At 50.5% G+C, this 18,790-nt stretch overlaps 1 protein-coding gene across 1 annotated transcript in view; it reads right to left on the bottom strand.

Annotated features, from left to right (window-relative positions):
- LOC131207262 (tyrosine-protein phosphatase 10D) overlaps positions 1 to 18,790 on the bottom strand; it is a 33,321-nt gene that overhangs the window by 1,012 nt on the left and 13,519 nt on the right. The window contains exons 2-12 of the mRNA XM_058199872.1: positions 8,005 to 8,530; positions 6,778 to 6,822; positions 5,085 to 6,206; positions 4,585 to 5,016; positions 3,078 to 4,508; positions 2,962 to 2,982; positions 2,448 to 2,682; positions 2,179 to 2,365; positions 1,860 to 2,117; positions 1,537 to 1,795; positions 1,346 to 1,465 (exon numbers count right to left, since the gene is read on the bottom strand). Coding sequence (XP_058055855.1) covers positions 1,346 to 1,465; positions 1,537 to 1,795; positions 1,860 to 2,117; positions 2,179 to 2,365; positions 2,448 to 2,682; positions 2,962 to 2,982; positions 3,078 to 4,508; positions 4,585 to 5,016; positions 5,085 to 6,206; positions 6,778 to 6,822; positions 8,005 to 8,530 — 4,636 coding nt within the window. The remainder of the gene's footprint in view (positions 1 to 1,345; positions 1,466 to 1,536; positions 1,796 to 1,859; positions 2,118 to 2,178; positions 2,366 to 2,447; positions 2,683 to 2,961; positions 2,983 to 3,077; positions 4,509 to 4,584; positions 5,017 to 5,084; positions 6,207 to 6,777; positions 6,823 to 8,004; positions 8,531 to 18,790) is intronic.

The following is an 18,790-nucleotide window of genomic DNA, read 5'->3' as shown; positions in this document are numbered from 1 at the left end:
CAGAATGTTGGCGTTTGGTGAATGTTGCGTTTCGTGTTCGTTTGTTTTGTACAAAAGAAGCGCACGCCCGAAGGTTTCGGTCCGTGGTTTTTTTATAGTTGAAAGTAGGAAAGTGAAGAGAAATGTAGAAAAACATCAATAGTAAACGCGATCGATGATCGAGGACGCGGGCTACAACCGACCGTTCGATGGGAGTAAAGAAAGGGTCTAAGATTGGTCAAGAAAGTTACATCACAAAAACCACCTGGAAACTGGAACAGCCCCGAGGAAGACCTCCTTAAACGCAGGTCAACCGGGTCTGTGAATCACTGAGATGTCCGTATATCGTTTGGTTTAGCATACTTTCATCTGTTGTTTTTTTTGTTTGATTTTTATTGTATTGATTTGTGACGGCCATCGGTTACCGACGTTCGGAGTCGGTAGTGACGGGAAATGAAAATAGAAACAATAAAAAGTATTGAAAATAATTCAGAATCATTGTGTAAAAGAATCAAAACGGACGATAACGGATGATGAGACACGGTGGAGGTAAAGCATGATTTTCAGAGGAAACAAAAATGCGTTAAAAAACCTCATATTAAGGTTAAATGTCTTGTCCAAAAACATCAGCTAGACACAAAATAGCATCAACGAAAAGGTCGAACGGTGACGCATGAACGCAACATTTTTGTTAGCAGAATTCGTGCCACTCTTTAACTAAACGGTAACGGTTATTTGATTGATTATTACGGTAAAGAAGTTATATTGTACTTTTTTGTTATCTTTTGTTAACTATAAGACAGTAGGTTGATGTCCCCTGAATAGCGCGGGACTTTCTTATGGTTAGTGGTGAAATGAAATTTAATGTAATTAAAACGTAACTAAACTAATTTTTAGTCAAATTAGGCAGTGCATTTTAGTAATTGAACAAATAAACCGGATGGGCCACGTGTGAGTAAAGAAGTAGGGCTATAAAAAACAACCGATGAAAATCTACTAAATAGAGCCAGATAATCCACGATCGGAACCTCGCGGTCTAAGGAGGGATACAATCCGCGCGAACACTAGCCGATGAAAATTAGCCATTAGCAGATGAATCTGAACGCTCTATAGGCGCCATGGGGAGGCCACGCATCGGGGCGCGTTAGATGTTCCGTGCAAAGGCGACGAATGAGGGCAACGTACTGATTCACGCGAGGGAGGCTGCCCTTTGCCGTTTCACGTGAAACAATATCTCCTGAGGGCACCGAATAGTTGTACCGCTCATAAATAGATTCGTGAAGCAGATGCGCAGTGGTAAGTTTTGTTACTCGCTTCATTGCGTATGGTTTGATCGCTCGGAACCGAATGCCCAACGAATACGTACCTTCGTAACCTTGATTGTCATGAATCTCACGCTCCGTTCCTTCTTTACCCTCGAGGACCACCAGCAGACATTGGTGGATGCAGATGTACTGTTGCTCGGTTTGCACCATCCAGACACGTTCTGTGAAAATGGAAGACACATCATTTTCCGGTGTTCCGTCTTCCAGCAACCAACTTCGACTTCGAATGTACCTTTTCGCATTGCCCAGACGATACCGAAGATGTCGACATAGTCGGACACCTGTATTTGCTGCAGTATCCTGTCGAGTGTAATGAATGTCCCGGAGCGCCCGACACCGGCACTACAGTGCACCACGATGGGCCGCTGATCCGGTCCGACCCGTTCGCGGAAGGCGCGCACGAATCGTGCCAGTGTTTGTGGTGGATTTGGCACACCGAAATCGGGCCACGTAGTGAAGTGGAAATGGCGTATGATGCGCTGCTGGTCACCCTACGGATTGTACAATAGCGTCGTGAAACACCCAACGATACACGCCAGGGGCCAGATTGCTTACCCTCGTCATCATGAACTCCGTGATGACCCAATCGGGATAGTGGCTGTCGTTGAGCAGCGTCACTTTTATGTCACCGTAATACACGGGAACGGTGTCATGCGGCCAGTAGTGGTCACACTTCTCGCGACCCTTCTCGAAGGTTCGCGTCAGCATGACGATCGCACGCGAGTTGCTCTCCCAGCACATGCGCCAGAAATCATCCCGCGTCGAGTGAAGCGGACCCTGTGTCACAATAAATTCTCGTGGCGAGTTGTGACCCTAAAACGGGGCACAGTTAGAAGCAAACATCTCGAGATTAACCGATCGATCGGCAGCTTACCGGCACGTAGTTAGCGTTGATATAATCCGATCCTTCCTCGTCGTCAACCGGTTGCAACTTGAACCGCGAGTGGTCATAAGGTAAAATGTTGGTAAAACGATTCTTGGGCCGATTGCACGGAAGATCCGCGAATGTGCACGGTTGATCGCGACCGACATGCTTCAGTTCTTCGAACTCTTCACTAAACCTGCAGTAAGGAGCAAATAAGGCGTTAGTACGTCGCTCTTAGCCGATCCGATGTCGGAAACCAAAACAGGAGGCCCAATTACCTAAAGTCAGAATCAGCGGACATTAGGCGATAGTGTTCGGCAAAGTTCTTCACCAGAACCGGACGGCTTGTCTCGATGGTGCTGTCAGGAAGGGACATATTGTCATTGGTCCGCTGTTCGGCCGTTTTCCGGCCCGTGTGACGCCGACGGCGGATAAACAGCACCACGCCAACCAGCATAAGTATGAGCAGCAGCGGAACGGTGATCGAGACGATCAGCGAAGTATTGTCTTGCGCTAAGTGGGAGAGTGTCACAAAAATACATTATTTGAAGGTCTTTAACGTAGTGGTTCTCTTTGGTAATAGAAAATCATGCAGAAAAAGTTCACTCAAAGCAGAAGAGAACAACATGCGGGGATACTGTTCATCTTCTGGGAAATGAGAACACCAGAATCGGGTCTGAATGGGACGTGAACAAAAAAATGAAAACACATGGGGAGGCAATGAGGAAAAACTGTACAAAATGCACTCGAGACAAACGACTTGCAAACCAAAACAGAAAGAGAGACGCTTACCATCCACCGAAAGAAGTGCAGCTTTGTGTTTTGCAAAAGTAGAGAGAATGGTATACGAAATTGTGTATTGAAAAATAGTGTCGGTCGTTCGCACCGCCTTACGCAGTAATGCCTACCTGTGCGGATCGGGTAACTCCAGGCCGTATCGGTGAACTTGTCCGGTGCGGTGAACGCTCTCACCTTCACATAGTACGTGGTGCCCGACTTCAGCGCTCCATTGCAGTAACCCGTCTTCTTGGCATCACAATTCTCCGTGCCGATGGTGAAGTCTTCGACGGAACTGTTCTTGAACGGATAGTACGGTTCGATCACCTGATACGGTGGCCACACGCTGTACGACTGGACGTCACGCCAGCTGGGCATCTCCAGCCCGGAAGCATTCTTCGAATCGTCCTCCGCAATGATGATCGTGTAGGTCGTGACCACACCGTTCTGGTCGCTAAAGTAGTGCTTACGGAAGCGTATCTCGATCGTCGTGGCACTGCTGCCGACCTCGGTTGGGACGACTTGTGTTTCCGGTTTGGGCGGTGCCAGAATGGGCATCTTCTGCTTCCAGATATGCTCCGGCCCGTATCCGATGGCCGTTTTCGCCTGGATTCGGAACACGTACGATTTGCCCGGCTGCAAGCCCTTGATGGAACCGCGCAGCTCGTTGGGCCGGAAGTCCTTCACCTGCGTGTGCTGCGAACCATCCAATCCGTACGTGATGGTAAACTGACGGATAATGCCGTTCTGCTCGTTCGGTGGCAAAGACCACTCGAAGGTGATCTCGCTCGGCTGAATGTCGACCGGTGCGAACTTATCCATCCGCCCGGGCAGTGCTTCCTTCGTCTGGAAGTTGGCCGAAATGGGAAGCGAAACGCGCAGCACGCTCGACTCGGTACCGGAACGGACCACGACGGTGAACGTGTAGTTACGGTGGGGTTTCAGGTCCGTGATGATGATGTGATTGTTGACGGTGTAGTTCTGCACGTAGTGCGAATCGTTCATCAGGTACTGTATCTCGAACGCCGTGTATTCGCCCTTCGGGATGTCCCATTTCAGGGCGATCCAGGTGTCGTTGATACCGGTCGCATCGAGCATCGTTATCGGATCGGGGAACATACGATCCTGGCGCTGGATCGGTTGACTCGACACCTTACCACTCACGGTCCACACGGTAATGTTGTACAGCCGGCCCGGTGTCAGCCCGGTGAACGTTACCTTCCGGTCGGTGTCGTTCGCTAGTTTCTCCTTGTCCGGAATGCTGGGATCACCGAGCGAGAAGCGGTACAGGTCGAACTTGGACGATTGCTGCGGGGTCGGAGTGTAGCTGAGCGTGACCGTGTCACGGGTATGCATGTTGTTGACAATTAGCACCTCCGACTGGATCAGGGGCATGGTGCGCGTCTGCAGCTTCGTCACATCGCTCGTCAGTCCGTACGAGATGGTTTGTATCTTAAAGTTGTACATCACACCGGACATTAGATCACCGATCAGAAGGCGCACTAGCGGCGGTTCCTCGATAATCTTCTCGTCATCGGTCAACGTGCCGGGATACGGAAGAACTGTAAAAAATCGTACATTTTTATAGCATTTCGGTAGGTCGTTAAGTTAGTTCTGTGTATTTTATCTTCCACTTACTGGTGTTTGTTTCGGTGAAGTTTTTCATCGACAACTGCTCCGGCTGCTCGGTTGGCCACCAGTTGATGATGTACGTTTCGACGCGTCCCTCGGGACGGGGGAATTCCAGCGTGATGTTGTTCGAGTCCACGAGCGGAGCAATGTTCGAGACCGGGTTAGGCCGCACGGTTTGATTGACCTGTTGGGGGTTCGGGCTTTCCACGCCGTAGCTTACGGTGTTCACCTGTATCGTGTACTTCTCACCCGGTGTCATGTCGGTAACGTCCGCTTCGGTAGCTTTCACGGACGGCAATCGAATCCACTGCTTCTCGCTTTCGGTCCGGTAGCGGATCGAGTACTCGGTAAACTCGGACCGTTCCGGTGGTTTCCAGTGCACGAGGACCGAGTTGCTCGTCACCTTCTCGATGGTCATGTTTCTCGGTGGGTTAGGATCTGTGGACGTTAAGAATGGTTAGCATTTTGATGCAGTACCTCCACGATCGTTGGAACTGTACACTTACAAACGGCCTGGAAGTATGAGTGAGGTTCACTGCGCAGACTGTGGCTGACGGCGAACACCTTCACCTCGTAGCCCGCCCCGGGGTACAGGTTCGTGAACACTAGCCGACTTTCGGTGGTCAGGATCGTCTTGCCATCGTTGGTATCGTTACGTGTGTACGTCACCTCGTACTTATCCTGCTTCGAGTTCACGTCGCTCTTCCAGCTAATATTGAGTCCCTCGCGGATCGACTTCAGGTCTTCGATAATCGGTGACGACGGCCGCGTCACAACGAAGATGACCGTCTCGTTGGACTCCATCTTGCGCGAAAGGGCCTGCACCGTCACGGAGTAGTTCCGACCGGGCAGAAGCGTCTCGAGGGCGAACGACGTCGCGTTCGTGCTCATCGTGCTCGAGTCACCGTTGTTCGTCTCCAGCTCGTGGTAGCTGATGCGATACTCGTCCTGCGTGCTCAGCTCGTCCGGTTTCCACGAGATGGTGATCACACCCGACTTGCTGTCGGTGTACGAGTTCATCTGCTTCACGGGCAGAGGTTTTAGCGTGACGTCGCCGCTGGCCGGCCACGACGTCACCTTGCCGGAGACGGTCTTCACCACCACCTGGTACGTTTTGCCCGGATCCAGTTTCTCCTTCCTCTCTTCCAGACCGTCCTTGAACTCTAGCCAGGCGATGTTTTCGTAGTCGTTCCGCAGCACCGCTTGCTGGCGGCGGGAAGTCGACAGGGATACCTGGTACTTGTCGAACTCACTGACACCCTTCGGCGCTTCCCACATCACCTTGAACGAGTTTTCGGTGATGGACTTCTTGTCGAACGTCACGTTGAGCGGCCGAAGCGGCACCGTCCGGTACTGGGCCGTGGTCGGTAGCGATATTTCGTCCTCGGACATCGTCTGCACGGAAATGTTGTACGCACGGCCCGGCACCAGCCCCTTGAAGGCGGCCTGCGCCGGCCCGGGCGGTTCGCCCTCCTTCTGCACGTACAGGACACTGCCGAGGGCATCCGGTGGTTCGATGGACACTTTGTAGTGCGTATAGATGCCGGCCGGGTACGGTGGCTGCCACAGCACCAGCAGCGTCGTTTCATTGCGGAACCACACGATAAACTTACCGGGTGTGTTCGGTTCTGGACGGGGTAAGCGACGGGACATTAGTGGCAAGTTTTTTTTATGTAAAACATAAGAAAAAATAATAGAGCGGCTTGAATAAAACTGAAGTAAGTGAAAATAACTAAAAATGTTAAAACAATACAAAGAAACCAACTAAACACTGTTAACTAATAATAAAAAAGCTATAATCGTTCGGTTCAGTTATGCACGCCGAGAAAAAAAGTGGTTAGGTAATGAACGGAGTGAGTTTATCACATGATCGTCTAACTAATGCATTAAACTTCATTGCATTGCACTTTCATTAAACAGTAAAAGGAATGTTAAAAATTAGAACCTAATTTCTAGACAAACTAGCATCAATTTACAGAGTAAATCATGGAACGAATAAATAATCTATAATCAGCCGTACGAAGGACTGCGCAGCAGCATCGGTGGTCAACCTGATGCCCTTCTTCGGGCGGCCTGATGATCGTAATGGGAGCTGGTGGCATGCTTGGAATGCATAACTGAGCGTTCCGTCCCAAGCCAAGAAAGGATGGATAGACCCAGAAAAGAAGCTATATCGCCGCGTGAGTCGTGCAGAATTACCTCGAAGAATCTTAATGTCCAGCAGATCTTTGTGCCGATAGCGCTCTGTGAGAGCATCACCGTCGGCGGCCGCCACCACGTTAGAGCCATTAGTTGTTAGTAAGGTGTCCGCCGATGTGTCGCGGTGCCGGTTGCAGACGGGTTGTTAGTGCAGATTGTTAGTACCATCGGACCATCGGTGTGCACGCGTGTGTATGTGCGAATGAGTGGTGACCGGTACACGCCAGTTTCATGAACCATCATCAGCCATCATCAGGAAGCGGAATTTCCAACGCGATCGCGATCGCCAGTTGCCCAGTAGATCGAGGGTTTGCGCAAATATTTACGAAAAGGTAAGTGTGTGTGCGGCGTCGTGTTGGGGTTTGTTTTCCGGATTTCCAAGTTTCGACGAGCGTGAGGTACGTGAGGAGTTTGACAAATGTGTGGACCACCGATGGAACCGGTCCCGACACAGCCGACGAGATATAGAGAGCGACCATCACCAATCAGCCAACAACCACCCATCGTCATCATATCGTTGGGCGCAGTAGTATTAGAGAGCGGGCGGGTCCATCATCATTGAAGAGGTTGTCCGCAGTAATTTCAGACAGATAGAACAGGGAGAGAGCGAGAGAGAAACAGAGGGAGCGAAGCGTTATAGCCGGGTGAGCAAACCGCAGAATGTGAAGAAGAGAACGGACAAGGTGAGTGTAGTGGCCGGCCCGCTCTAAATGAATTTGTTAAAACATTATCCATTTAGTGTGGACAAGCGCGAAACACAGGCTAGGGTAGAACCGCAGAGTATGCACTTCAATTGAAACATCCGTTAGTCGCGGCGGGATGTGGCTGGACCTCAATCGAAGCGATTTTGCAAACGATAGCGTCGAACTCTCGGTCCGGATCGGGATGCGGCGCCGTACGGTCAAGAACCGCGAGAAGGAAGGAAGAAGGTACTTTGCCGGTTCACTGCCGCCGCCACCGCCGGTTCACCTTGAAAACATCCAAACACCAAACAACCCCGGAAATCCAATTCCCCATTCCGATGTTAGGTGTGGGCCCCGCGACTGACTACTAGAAAGGTTTAGACCGAAAAGCAGGAAGCAAATGGGAGGCACTCTACAGTACTTGTTGGGCTGGTAGTGACCAAAGCACAAACTCCGGGGGGTTAGCATAGCACTCGAGAGACTTGGATTAGACTAATCCTGCAGACGACGACCAGCATCGTCGCTTGGCCATCGATCGACTTACTCGTGGTGAAGTTGCGGCTCGTGTAGGCCACCGACTCCTTGCCGTCGTACAGGGTGTACGCCTGCACCTGGTACGTGGCACCGGGCGTCAGGTCACGCACCATGTACTGGAACTGACTGTCTTCGACGGCCGTCGTGTAGTTGGTCGCGAAGCTGTCCGTCAGCCCGAGGATCTTCAGCTTGAACGACGAGTAGTTGCCCTGGGCCGGCGGGCTCCAGTTGATGATCACGTTCTTGCCGTTGCGCGGGATGACGGTCAGGTTGGCCGGTGGGTCCGGTGCCGTCGTGATTGACACCGTCCACGTCAGCCAGTCCTTGTGCGTGGAGTTGGTGTAGTACAGCCAGAAGTTGTAGCGCGTACCGGGCAGCCCGTTCGAGAACTGTATCTCGTCACCGACGTCCCGCGAGGCGATCGTCGCGTTCGGTGCCGGGTTGCCGATCGGCGGGTAGTAGTCGAGCCGATAGAACGAGTCGTCCAGGCCCTGGTTGCCCGGGATTTCGATCACCAGATCGGCCCCGGCACAGATCTAGAGGGAGAAAAGAAAAAAAAACAGAGGAAGAACCAATCAGTCTCGCGTTGCATCACGGCACATTCCACCGCTAATGACGGCGGACTCAGAGTGTCCGCTCCCCGGAACCGGAAGATGTAATTTTCCTGTTATCTTACAAACAACTCGAGCGAGCTTCGAGGCCACCGGTGATATGCCGCGGGTCCCAAGTGGTGCACTGATTACGGTAATTTTGTCATTGATCCAAGCGGCCAGCATCGCGTGGTCGAAGAAAATGACCATTTTTTACTTCCTCGTGCCAGCATCTTATCCGTACAGCAAGCTCATTAAGCTGGTGAGCTGCATGTTTATGGCGGAGCAGCATAGATTATGTGCACCGCACGGGGGCTTATCAATCTAAGACGAAGTGGTACGAATCTCTTACGAGATCGCTACTCAAACGGACGATATCAACCCACAACCCTCGGAAAGCATAAAATCGGTGTACACATAATGAATGTCAAGTTTACGATCGAATCAACGGCCGCTCGCCGTGGCGGGAAGTGGAACAAATTGCTCCAGAACATAACACCGCCCAGCCGAACGGCAAACGATGGTTTAGAGAAACAAATGTTTCAGCCAACCCTCCGTCGCTTCCACGGCGAGGATCCCACACTGTTGCCGTCCAGCCGGTTCGTCGAAAGGCTTGATCAGCCAAGGGGAAATCCAGGGCCGATGCGCGTCGGGGAGCTCGGTACAACCGCTGCGGTTTGTAGAGCTTTTATAAAAGCAACACGACCGCCCCACATGAGAATGGCCGTGCATGGAACATCGAAAGAGAGCGAGAGCGTGCACAAAAAGAAGCAACAGAAAGAAACATACAATCGAAACAAGTGAAAAACATACCGCGCCGCGTTAGTAAAAGTGAACCGAACAAGTGAAAATTGGAGGCGAGAGAAATGGGATCAAATGCATTGGCATAGCCGGTGGGCGTAACAAAAACCGAAATGAAGATCATGATGCATCGGCAAACGCTGCACCAGCAGCAGAAGCAGCAGCAGCAAAAAAACCCTTCAAAGAAGACCCTTTGGGTGGACCGAAAAGTGAATCGAAACGTGAACAACCTTAGCCAAAGCGAACACAGAAAAAAACGGCCACCACCGCCGGCGCGCCAACTTTCACTTCAATCGATTGAACGCATCACATTCGATCGATTTTCACCCGGCCGTGGTGGTCGATTTTGTGGCCCTGTGTCTGTGTTGGGGCTATTTGGGGTGGTGCCGATATGTACGATCTGCCGGGCCGGGCGTGCAAGAAGTGCATAAATTGAAAAATGCCCCCATCGAGATGCCTGCCAGCACCAGGGACACCGTACGTCCGTAGCGAACGGTGCTCGTGGAAAAAAGCGGACCACAAAACTTGTCCCTACCGGGGCCGCCGACATTGACATCACCGAAGCAGAATGGGGTTAAAATGGAAAAAAAAGTTTTCCATCGCATGCTGGATTGGAATGCAAATGTTTCGCAAAACTATTCTCATTTGCATAGCGCATCGATAGTTGGTATGCTGATAATAGTAGGCCGAGCCTGCGGCAGTATCATCATGAGAGCGGCCGTGGGATATGCAGTTGCGCCGGCACTGGCCATCCTCCGGTTGCGCATACATTTAGCAACGGCTGTTCGAAGGAAGAAAATTGTGCGGAAAAGCAAACTTTAAGCGAATAATTTTCATTCATTTTTCACTGCTTCTTCCTTAGGGGTCGCCCTATTTAATAATAAAAATAATCCCAGAAGAAAAAAACACTTTTCTTTTTTGCCAAACCCGAGCCCGAATCCGGAGATAAAGTTGTTAAGAAATGCCGGGCACCATCGTTTTTTTTTTTTTTTTGCAACATAAATAGAAAGCAATGAAAAGCGCGATGTTCAATTTTTGCAAATTGTACGAAGCGAGCAAGGCGAGGGCCCGACCGCTATCCATCATCCGACGGGAAGATGAGAGGGCGCCGCAACCGCGAAGATAATTTGCTTGCCTCGAGTTTTCACATCGATCGCTGATGATGATGATTGCGTGGTCTACCACCGCCGCCGCCTAACTTACTTCCGGTGTTTCTTCCTTCCACTTTTCTTTCCACCCCAATGATCGATGGAAAAGCCCAAAACGAAAAACAATCTTCGACACGTGCAGCGACAGAGGCACTCGGAGAGAAGAGCAAATAGTTCACCGGCAGTCAATGAAGGTTGGTTTCCACTTAGTGCCGGGGGGGACCGTGGTCTGCTGGTAATCATGTAATCAAATGGGTATGCAAATGAGCTTCCCACGTACGTCAAAGGCGATGGGGAGTCGGTGGAGCAACACACCCGAAAATATGCGGCCTCCAGTCCACAACCTGTCCAAACTACTAATGGAAATGTCTCGTACAGTTCGTTTTTGCTGGACAATTTTACCCCGAAAAAAAAAACATAGCAATGCCATTAAAAATGACGTTTCGTTAATTTGGCCACATTCGGTCGGCGTTCGGCAAGCTGATCCACTTCCCCTGCGGATGGGGAACAAATTTGTTTCGCTGTTGTCATTATGGAACCGCAGAGCATTACAGATGATCGATTTACAATATGGTAAATTAATGAAAAAAAATCGTTTCAATTGAAGGACATTTTGCAATAAAAAAGCAATAAAAGTATTGAGGCCACTTATGGGCGTTGATCGTCAGTATGATCGCTATTGCACACGGCAATACTGTTTCCCTTTAGTTAAAAGGGTGTTCAAGGTAAATTCAAGGATAGATAATTCTGAAACAAGGCTTACAGTTCTGAACCACATATAATAACCAACATAGAAAGCTGCATAATAAAAAGTCTTGAACCACAAGAATGCTTGGCACAGATTGGACATATTTTTGAAAAAGTGCGAACAATTAATTCACAGCACAGCTGTCACGGCCCCGTTTATTCTACCGGATAAAGGCTTCCTTAAACCATCCATAAGCCGTTAGCACTGCGATTTAATTTAATATTGCATCTCTCACTAAGCATACGATTCAAACATTTTAACGCCAGCAGTTGTACGTAAATAAAGAATATTTTTACGTTTTCTCTCTCGAATTATCAGTACCAACAGTATGTCCTAAACCGATTTATTCCAAGTATTCCGCAATGAATGGGACGATTCATACCGAATGAAAATGTCCCGCGTTGTGACTAAAGACGCTTTTCCTCGAAAAGCGCCCGGTACAAAAAGTTCCCTTCCATCCCTCGATACTCGGCCTTCCCGCGTAAAGCGCAGAATTGCACCAGAATGTTGGCAGATTTTAATTGCATACCAAACTCCGTTTGCAACACACCGACGGAATTGCAAATCACGGGGCTTACTTTCGCGCACCTGATACTACGACTCACATTGCTACCGCCCCCGGTGTCCCGGGCGCCAATCAGTTTTCCAATTCATATCTTCGTATCTTGGAAAACGTGTCCCGTGTGGTGCGCGGCTGTTTTGCCAGAGAAAAAGGGCGGTTGACGTGGCGAAATATGTCCGTCGCGAGGCTTGACAGTAATCTACTAGCCTCTGCTACCTTGCCCGGGTGCCCCGCGTGTTTACGCGTGAAAACCATGCTGCGATTATGGCACGTGCGGCCGTCCGGCTGGTTACGATAAGGAGTTGAAACGGTTTACATTGCCTCACAGAGAGAGAGAGAGCCCGGGCACGGGGTGGTCGAGCGCTGTGTCCAGCACTCGCCACTGTCTCGTTTCGAAAGCGACTCGTGCGCGAATCAACCCCAGCGGCGGCCACGCAAAAACGCATCGGCGGCACTGTCAACAGCGACTATTGTTCCGGTCGCATCGATCGATTATTTTCGCGCTCCGGGATGCACTTTTCGCCATCGCTGACAGGCCATCGTTTTCGACCATCGCCACCACATCGAATATTGAGCGCCCCAGCCCCCCGATTCGATTCCGTCCGAATGGCAGCAGAGCCAGTGAATCAATAAACCTTAACGGCCAGAGTATTGGCCAGAGCCAAAGCGAAAACAACAACAAAAAACTCTCGTGGAGCCAGGACCGGAAAAGCGAAAGCTTCCGGCGGAGATGCAAACCAGGCGATAGGCCCGGCCCGGGTCTATCTATAATAAATTAGATTCGAACTGCGCGGGCGGGCGTGCTGCACTGCGGAGCGGTCTCCGTTTGCCGAAATGATGTGTGGAAAGTTTCGCCAATTGCGCCACTAATATGCTTTTTAATTATTTGCAAAGCCCGCGAAAACCCGTAAGGGGCCCGTTCGTGAGCTCGATTGCACATCCAATTCGCCAGCCAGCCCGCCAGCCCGGTGCGCTGCAACCGTCGTTCTGCGTTGCAATTATTTGCAAGGACGCAAACATTTCACCTTCCAATTTTTATAGAAAGTCTAAACCCAGTCGACCCAGTGGCCGCGTCGGTCGGTGTTGATTTACCGAGCCGCGAACCATGCTGATCAAGCACGGCACGCACGGCGGCGGTGCATCGGTGGTGGTTTGTGGCTCGACCCGAGCGCACCAATTTGGACGCGGACTCGGATCACCGTTCTCGGCACTCGGTTTGGAGAGCTGGCAACGGGCCAAACGCCAAGGGTGTGTCGCTCATTGCGCCAAGACCGCGCTGGTGGGCATTGCGTAAAGTCCACCACCGCCACCTCTCGGCTAGTCCGACAAAACGCGGCCGGTGTTTGGAAAGTGAAATTAACCAAAAAACTAAAAGACCCACTTTGTGTTCCCTCCCGTGGGGCAGTTGTTGGGGCGGATGGTGGACTTAATTTGTGAGCTGAATCGTGGCGATCGGCTGATTGAGATAGACACGCCAGAGTTGAGTGCAGCTGCCGGTGTGGTGCAACTGCACAGGAGCTGCACTGCACTAAGTAAGTGTGCGTCAGCGATGGGTCATCTCGGGCGATTTGTGGCAACGCACCGACGGTGGGCTAGAAATAATTGCTCTCGTGGCAGTTAGTCCGAGCCGCGACCCGGTTAACCGGTGCTTATGCTCGGTGGTCGTGGACACGGACTGTCTTCAACACTAATCGGTCCGCAAATGAAACGACAACGGACCACAGGATATTGGTGATACCCTCACTTAAATGCGATCCTATATTTTCGGGTTATTATTCAAGTATTAGGTGTCGCGCAAAACGTTGACACAAGGCTGTCGGAGCTCAACTAGAAACACCCGGTCAATAGCCAACTCTTTTCGAATTTACGTAACCCTTGGGAGAGGTCGGCGCAATACTGTCGTTAAAATTAATGCAATTATGACACAGTCCCGTCGTCCGGATCCGGCCCACCTTCATTCTTGGGCAATACTGTTGGCCAAAAGTAGATAGAAATGTCCCACGCACCGAACCCCCCGTGTAGCTCGCACGCAATTGCCAATTCCCATTTGCGACATTAATTTATTCCATTATCGCAATTTGTTGGGACTCGTTTTGATGGGTAAATTGTGTTAAGGCGCTGTCGCGCCCGGCGACAAGGCGTTTTAATGAGCCCGTGGGATGTACATTTCTTGATGGCTCGCGTTTGTACAACTGACACCACGGCGGACTGTGCTAAACGTTATGTCAACACGTTTTTCTCGAGCGCGCGCGTGCATCGATCGACAACATCAGTGCCAACATCATTTCGCGATCGCGATCGATGGAACTGAATCGTCTGCCGGGCCATGTGACGAACAGTCGCTAACAGAACCCCGTCAGCGGTCAGGCCGATTAATGGCGCCTTAAAAATACAATCCACCGACTTCAATCGGCTGACGGTGTGGAATAAATAATCGGCTGTCCGTATCAATTATCAACTCTCGCGTAACAACTTGCGACCACTGGCCAGGTCACCGAAAAGGCGATGACGGATTCGCGAATTTCATCACTTAGGCCATAAGAAGTTGGCTCACATGATTCCATTTTTTTTTGCAGACACATACCAGAAACGAGAGACCACAGTGCAAAAGTGGACCCTGTTGATATGGATGGCTATAAAATGTCCGTAGCAAAGCGAACGTTAATCGAAATGCAAATCTGCTGCCGGCACGAAACAGAGGCTAACAGAGGCGGTCCCGAGACGTCGGATTTGACAAACAACACCGGAGGACACATTACCCAGAGCGAGCGGTGGGTTGGCGGCGGCCCCCTCCGAGTGTCGTCTGTCCGGAAGTGGGCCAACATCCGGGCGCCATTCGCTGGTGTCGTGAAATTTCCGACAGTGAAACGTGACGACCAAGGATCGTCTTCAGGTTGGGGCGTGGGGTGTCGTGTGCGCACGCGGACGGTGCGATGATAGTTATTTCGCTGAGGCCACAAAGTTATTTGATCGTTTGAGCAGCGCACACATTACGGGTGCCGCCGCCCGCCAATTCCCTCGATGGCAGTTGTGGCGAACTTTGTTATAATTTATTTCGATGTAAAAATGGATCCCCAACAACCCGTTGGGGTCTCGTCGCTTGTGGTGTGTTGTGGAGACAGAAAAAGTGAACCGTAATTGCTTGAGCATAAGTTTTTGGGGGTGAAAATAACAGAAAATCGTACGAAACGGAAACGGCCATAAAACGGGTGTTCGTTCGAAAAGGCGACCAACAACTCATTTTCGATATCGTGCCCTTCGTGCCGATTCGGAAGGTTGCAGGACAAATGGCAATTGATTGAATCGGGTCAAAAGATGCTAAGTTGCGATTTTTATTGGAAAATATAGAAAGTTTATGTTCATGCCCGCACAATGATTGGCATACATTTACTTGAACCTAAAAGCTTCAATTTTTTAGAATAATTAGAATAGTTATTTGTATTGCTTATCAAGACACTTAGAGACGATATTGACCTAAATACCATTCCCATCGTGCCAGTAATCCCCCAAACCGGATATTGAAGCAGGATTTAACGATCAAAACTCGGGCACAGAAAGGATAGACTCAAGGTTTTAACGAAGTACAAAGAATGTGTAATGTTGGAACATACGTGAAGATAAATTTTGGACCCCACAGGCAGGACAATAGTTCTATAATTGAGTCCTAAAAGCTTATTGAAATCCTTTCAGCTTATGAGACGGATACTTGAAAGTGGAAAAATGACAGTGACAAGCGATGCTACGGAGATCAAGAAATGGTGGGGTAAAAAGGTCCGACCAACGGTCCACCGACGAAGTGGGTCCAAAAACTGATAGAAAATGCATTCAAAGAAAAGTGTTCAGGCTACTTCTACTTTTTATTATTTTCCCCTGAGAACGCAATAAAATATCTTTTTTAAAAGAAACCTTATTTAAACAGAGCTATCTCGTGCTAGAGCTAAATTGATTTGCCTCTGTCTCACAAGTGATCCTACAAAATGATGGAGTCACCGATACCTTTGATATTACATCAATATCTGGGAGGTCTCCTGCTGTCAAATCCAGGATTTCCGAGCAGCGGCTCTTCCATTTGGCTGACGCATTGCTCATCAAATAGTCGGTAGTCTTGGTGTCCTCAAACCGTTCCCGACACTCATTAGACACTTTATACGAACGAACAACTGCTAAGATGTGGGAAACATGTTTAACTGGTCTAACTGGTGTTACTCCAAAGTCCAAGATAAAAAGGCTCCCAGCCCCTCATAGACCCTCTCCCTATACCTCTGCAGCAACATTCCGTAACATCGGCTCAACCCATTCATCGAGACAATGTTTTTACTTGGCATTCCCGGGCGCGATACGTGTGTCTTCTGTCTTGCCAATGTTTACGCTGCGGACACGATAAGCGGGGGCTGTGGGTCCTCGGTCTGGCACGGACCATTTTTACTACTTTTTACTACGCCACTGAATCAGGCGACGGCCGTCTGGTGTACCAGCACCACACAACAGCAGCCAGCCAGTCAGAGGGGCGCCCTATAAGGCGGTGGCTGGTACGATACACTGCGCATGAAACGTTATTCCAGTGGCCAGCACCACAAACATTCGTGCAGAACCCACGAATCAGGGGGGGTTGGAAATTAAAAAATGGAACAAATCTAGAAAGAAACAATCGCGCGCTAGACGCAACAAGGAATGGCAAGGGTTCCCCCCACACGCTCGCAACGGGGTTGATGATAATGGTAATGATGATGAAGTCATAAATCAGCGTGAATTTGTACGGGCACAGCGCCGCCTAACGGATTCGACCCCGGGGTGTTATCTCGTTCGACGCATCTTCACCTTCGCGCGCGCAAGTGTGCTGAGAACAGTGCGCGCGCGCCTCGGCTTCGTACGCGAAGCCCGACGTCAGAGATCGGCTACACGTGGGATGTAGTACAGCGTTTCGGTTTTGTTTTTGTTCGCAACATTCCCAGCATCAACCCATCATCATCATCATCATCATCACCGTTCGTTTCTTATTTCCCCTTAGCACACCGAACTGCCAGCGTTTCCCTTTGATCTCGCAGTGATTACGAATGGCAGCGTTCTGCTGGTTCTGCCGCCACACCAAGCATGTAACGGTCTGAAACAGACCCCGAGCGAGAGAGAGAGAGAAAGAGAGAGCGCGTCTAGCATAACACAGCCACACACTTCTTAAACATAATCAGCGCAACTGTAGCATCTCCTCCGCACGTTTGTTGAGGCAAAAAAAACTGTCTAGCACCAACCACCCGTTCGCTCTCCCATAATTAAGTAACACACTCCTGCGCGGTTTCGCAAGGCTTTAATGTAGCGTTAAAGTGTCCGTTCCTTCGTGGGACCGACGAGCATAAAAAAGTGGAACCTCCACACTTGCGCTCTGTCGGTTCTGATGGCTTTCTCCCGGGCCTCCACTTTGCATCGTCGCGGTCACGTGCAGCCGCCATTCCGATGGGCGACTACTGCTGCTGTCTGCGTCCCTTTATTGTCTCATGCGCTCCGGAGACGGGGCGGACAGGAGCGTATCATCTTCCCGGCCGTCCCGCTGTCGATTGTTTCCTTGGGCGAGATGACAGACAGCCTCACAAGAGCGAGCCGGATATGATTATAATGATGAGTGGGCGAGGACGGGGATGGCAAATTTAGGTCCGGCGGGCGCCCAGAATGAGACACTGACGATGAGACACGGCCAACTTGAAAGTTCAAGGACCCGTCCCAAACCGCCGCGGCACCCCGTATCCGGGTACGGTCCTGGAGCTCGCTGCACTCGCTGCAAAATTGCATCCGGTTTGCGCTGCATCCCGACTCGGGTCTTCACATTGTTCACTGTGTTTTGATGGATGAGTGCATCGCCGGCGCTCAAGATCGAATCGTGCCCTTGAGAGTGTGTTGACAGCTTGCCGTTGACGTCCTGGAACCACATACTGCTCGAAACGGTCCCAACAAAGTAGAGGCTGAGTGGTTGACCCAGAACGGTCACGACCACGATTGCGGGAAGCCCTAAATTACTAATGAGCTCAACTCTTCCTCTGGAAAAGAACCGAAAACAGGTTGGCAAGGAATCGGTCGTAAATGTCGATGGATCAAGGAGGAACACGCGAAGCAGAATGAACGATAAAATCAAAATCAAACACAGCGGGGAAAAAATTCACAATCCGGTTGGGTTCCGCTGACGCAAAGGTCATCTCGTTGCACGACTGACGAGTGCCTGGGATACCTTCCCATCCACTACAATTACGTCGGCCAACTTACTTTATCAGTGAAATTAATGAACCCATCAAACGTCAATTACTGTCAGCGTCACTCGCGCCAACGTCAGGAGTTGCTAATTCCACGTAAGCCTCAATTAGTACCGTTACGAAGGCCCCCCACACACGAGCAGAGAAAGACTAATTTTGAAGGCGTTCTCCGTTGGGCCGCCGCTTTTTTTCCTTCTTGCAACAAGTTACCACCCGGAGGCGCGTACGGAAATGAAAATGTAGTACCTCTAATCCGTCAACAAATTGGCCGAACATGACCCCGGAGCGAACCTCGGAGCCAGTGTAAGCGAACCGTTGGTGGAAGCGTCCGACGGTCGGCAAGAAAGTGGCAACTATATTTTGCATGCATATGCTAATGAGCTCGATTAAATGCTGGCCGGCGATGGGCAGGCCACCGGGCGGTGACCATAAATCAAAGATTTGCATCCCTTCGGAGCGTACCGACGGCGAACTAACCGGGGTTACACCTGAGGCAGGCAGTCGATGGGCTTCCTCCCGGGCGCTGACCATGTGGCATATGTCGGCGGCAGCGTGCAACTAATTGATAGTCTACCTGGGCCCTGAACCGGACCGCGCAGGACTAGCAGCTCCGGAGCGCTACGGAAGCACCGTAGGCCGACTAACCGGAGCCAGACACACACGGGCATTAGAGAGAGGTTCACGATGGAAGGATAATTTATCATCCTTTCA

Source organism: Anopheles bellator, chromosome 2 (genome assembly GCF_943735745.2).
Source record: "Anopheles bellator chromosome 2, idAnoBellAS_SP24_06.2, whole genome shotgun sequence".
In the NCBI taxonomy this organism is placed as follows: Eukaryota; Metazoa; Arthropoda; class Insecta; order Diptera; family Culicidae; genus Anopheles; species Anopheles bellator.
Note: the sequence above shows the minus strand (reverse complement) of the source record. Positions and strands in the feature narration are given on the sequence as shown.